A 3961-nucleotide genomic window follows, 5' to 3' on the forward strand; every position below is an offset into this window, starting at 1 on the left:
TCGGAGACCAGCTCAGTAATGTGAGTAAGAAAAGTCCATGGGGAGTGGCAGTTTCTGTAGGCAGACCAAGAACATCTGCAGGCTGGGTTTAGCTTTGGATAAATAATAACGGTGAACACACGTAGCGCTTGCATTGTCCCAGGCACTGTTCTGAACTGTACGTGTGTATGTGCGTGTACAAATAGACAAATATATATTTACATGTACAAATACATAGTACTTATTATCTATTTTGATAGACAGAAACCCAAACCTCACAACAATCCAATGAGGTCGACACTACCATTATTCGTATGTGAAAGGTGAAATGGAGGCACAGTAAAGTCCCACAGGCTGAGAGAGGAAAGGGACCACAGCTTTTGCTAAGACCTCATTAGCAAGAGAAGGGAGGGGAGCAGCCAGTGTGAGGAACTGAGAGGTGGAGGGAGAGCGAGAAGGGCGTCATCATGTCTCTTGAGAGGTGAACGCTTCAATGGTGGACGTGAAACACTGGGGTAGAAGACTGGAGCCTGGGACCCTCCTCCCCACCAGGGACAGAGCAATCACTGTGCACACAAGTGGGCGTCCTGAGCCCTCAGGGCATCCAGGCCTTGAGTGGGCTTGCTGGTGTAGATTCCCTAATTGGAAAGGCCACGAGTACGTGGATAAGCTGGCCGCCTCCTCACATTAGCACAAGGAGGGGCGTCCCCACAGGCACACAGCAGGCGGGAGCCAACCGGAGCCAGCTCTCCTGTCACGGCCACCTCACACGCTTCGTCCCAGCACAATGTCCCAGGCTGGCTTTCATACTCAGATGCCAGTGATCACATCTCATCGTTTAAAATTGTCAGAGGAAGTCATCATACAGTAAGTGAATCCTTTTAAATGAGTCAACAGTATTTTGTTGCTAACTGAAACAGTATTTTTTTTTCTTTTGAAGAGATAAGTCATCTTTCAAACACTCAGATTTTATTCTTCTTTTGTCATATAAATAAAACACTGTCAACAGCTGGAAGCAACATTTTAAAAGGAACTTCCGTGGCACAAGGAATGAGTCATCGCTTAGAATGACACAAACACCTGGAGAAAAGTCTCAGACAATGTGAGTGGATAGAGACTGAAATGGCGGAAGCCGGAAACACTGATGTGTACCTGCCATTGTAGAGCAGAAAAAAAAAAAAGCTCAGATACTTAGAAATTTCATTAAAACTTTGGGTAGTTTGACAAATTCTTAATGTCAAAACCTAAAAGGAAACTGTCAGGTGACTCTCAGAGGTTGGGAACATCCCCCCAAAAGGCTTGTTTCTCTACCAGAATAGCAAAACTTGCTCAGTGCTTCGGACTCCAGGAGTAGCAGAAGGACACGAAGCATAACATAAAATCCCTATTGCATGGCCAATCTGATGGATCAGCATGGAGATGAACACGGACTGGCCAGGCAGATACCATCAGCATGGAGATGAACATGGACTGGCCAGGCAGATACCGTGGAGTACGTAGGGCAAAATTAATAGCAATGTGTCAGAGTTTCTCCATTGGAATGAATGATGTATGTATCATACCATGTCACTTGCATTTTATCTTACAAAAAAATACTATGTATTTATGCATATGATGAACTATATAAGCCTCATTCCACAGCATATGCTTAAATCCATCTCAATGTTTCTGTTATTTTTATGGTTCTAAATATTTAAGAATTCTTCCAGATATTGTTAGAGTTCAATATCTTCACTTGGTTGACCCTACCTGACAAGTACAGTGGACAAAGTCAGATGGATTAGTACCAAGACAAATGCAATTTTAAAATGGTCAAAGAAGTATCTGATTCTGATTTTCCAAAGAAGCGAATTGTCTTCTAGATCTCAGTATATAGTCACACATCAGGGTGAGTGGAATGTGTGTCCCTATTTATAATTCTCTTTATCAAGGATATGTGGACATATCCTAAATGTATGTGGATATTTTGAGCTTTAGTGCTATTAAGGAAAGGTGTTCATTATAGCATTATAAAAATGTTATAACTGCAGAATAGTGGAATATAGAAATCATTGTATATACACACAATGGAACAGTACACAGCCCTTCAAGTGAATATATGAGTTACTTGCATTAGTGTGGACTTCTCTCACACAGAATATGATACTATTTATAAGCTTAAATGCCTGAGAAACAATATTTTTTAATGTGTGTGAGTATTCACATGTATGACAAGAGTATTTAACAATATGCATGAGAATAATAAATACTGGTTTCATGACCCTAGTTAACTCTGGGGAAAAAGGAAAGGGAATGGAGTCAGGAAGTGCTTATCACATATATTTGTACAAGTTCTTTTCTTTAAAAATGAAGATTGAGGGGCACCTGGGTGGCTCAGTTGGTTAAGCAGCCAACTTCAGCTCAGGTCATGATCTTATAGTTTGGGGGTTTGAGACCCGTGTTGGGCTCTGTGCTAACAGCTCAGAGCCTGGAGCCTGTCTTCGATTCTGTATTTCCCTCTCTTTCTGACCCTTCCCTGTTCATGCTGTCTCTCTCTGTCTCTCAAAAATTAAAAAAAAAAAACATTAAAAAAAATGACGATTGAAATAAGCATGAGTAAGGGTAACATATGAGAAAGAGTTTGCAAGAGTTTGGCATGCAAGACTTTGCTGTTATGTTCTCCATTTTGCTAGGACATTTATAACACTTCCCAGTGAAAAAGTGTAAACCGAAAATAATACAATAATAATAAAAACATAACAAGACAAAATAAAATGATTGCTACTACCTGTTTGCAACTCTTTTACTATGGGAATCAATTTGGTAATGTTTCTTAACATTGCCATAATATTTATGCTTTTCTTTAAAAAGTTTATTCAGGGGTGGAGCCAAGACGGCAGAGAGGAAGGGAGCTCTGTAAACTCCCTCCGCACCGTTTTTCGAACTGAGAAGGATATTACGTTCAACTGAGAGAGCGGAAGGAGAAAATACGAACTCCAGAAGGAATAGAACCTCAAAGATACCTGAGTGAGTGGGGGCGAACGGGGGAGATCCGAGGACGGGCCAACCCGGACAGGCAGGGGAGGTAAGATCCCCAGCCCAACGTGGCGCAAGTGCCGGGCACCCGGGAGACAAAGGGAAGAGACAGAGTCGGAACACGCTCATAGAACTGTCTCTGGGGAAGAGATATAAAACGCCTGGCTTCGCTTGGAGACAGAAACCCACTCCATAGATAACTGCTGGGCAGCGGGGCGCAAGAGAAGGAATAGCCTCCAGCCCTAAGCCATCTCGGCGGGGAATCAGAGGCGCCTGTGGCTGTGAGAAGCGGCTGCTCTGGAGAGGGGTGCGCCGCGGTGGAAGAAGCGACCCGAGCAGCGACTGCGCCCGGCGCGAGCAATTCAAACTTGGTTTTGGGAACGGGACCACGGACCGCATTTCACCGGCACACCCCGGCCCCTGCACGGCACGGACTGCGCAAATTCCGGGTCCCCACAGGGAAGAAATAAGACGCGCACCGACAGGACCCTCAGCAAGGAGTCGGTGGCGGGTGGATGCCCGGGCACACGCGCTTAGAATGTGCGAGCTCCCAGCACATTTCCAGGAGCGCACAGCTTCTTGAGCTGGGCTATCGGAAACTAAGAGAGACTCGGTTTTTTGCTTTTTGTTTTTTTTCCTTTCCCCATTGCAACCGAGATCCGGCCTGGGAGTGGGGACTCCACAATTGAGTCTGTGAAGGTGCGCACTTCACCTCCTGCTGCTCATTTCGCCCCAGGCAGGGGCGGAGCCTCTGAGAGCAGACTCCAAGACTTACCCCATCAAACCAAGCCTATCCACCAGAGGGAGCTGCTGCCTGCTTTTTTTTTTTTTTTTCTTGGGTTTTTCTTTTTCTTTTTGTTTTTGTTTTACTTTGTTTTGGTTGTTTGTTTTTTAATATATAACAAAAATTTTTCTTTCTTCACTAGTTTCATACTTATTTCTTTGTCATTATTACCTTTTTTTTTTC

The 3961-nt window shown here is 44.0% G+C and overlaps 1 protein-coding gene across 1 annotated transcript in view; it reads left to right on the forward strand.

Moving 5' to 3' along the window:
- The window catches only part of ADAMTS12 (ADAM metallopeptidase with thrombospondin type 1 motif 12), a 276826-nt gene that overhangs the window by 226495 nt on the left and 46370 nt on the right, over positions 1-3961 (forward strand). The window contains exon 15 of the mRNA XM_029941278.1: positions 671-846. Coding sequence (XP_029797138.1) covers positions 671-846 — 176 coding nt within the window. The remainder of the gene's footprint in view (positions 1-670; positions 847-3961) is intronic.

The sequence above is a fragment of the Suricata suricatta genome, chromosome 6 (assembly GCF_006229205.1).
Source record: "Suricata suricatta isolate VVHF042 chromosome 6, meerkat_22Aug2017_6uvM2_HiC, whole genome shotgun sequence".
In the NCBI taxonomy this organism is placed as follows: domain Eukaryota; kingdom Metazoa; phylum Chordata; class Mammalia; order Carnivora; family Herpestidae; genus Suricata; species Suricata suricatta.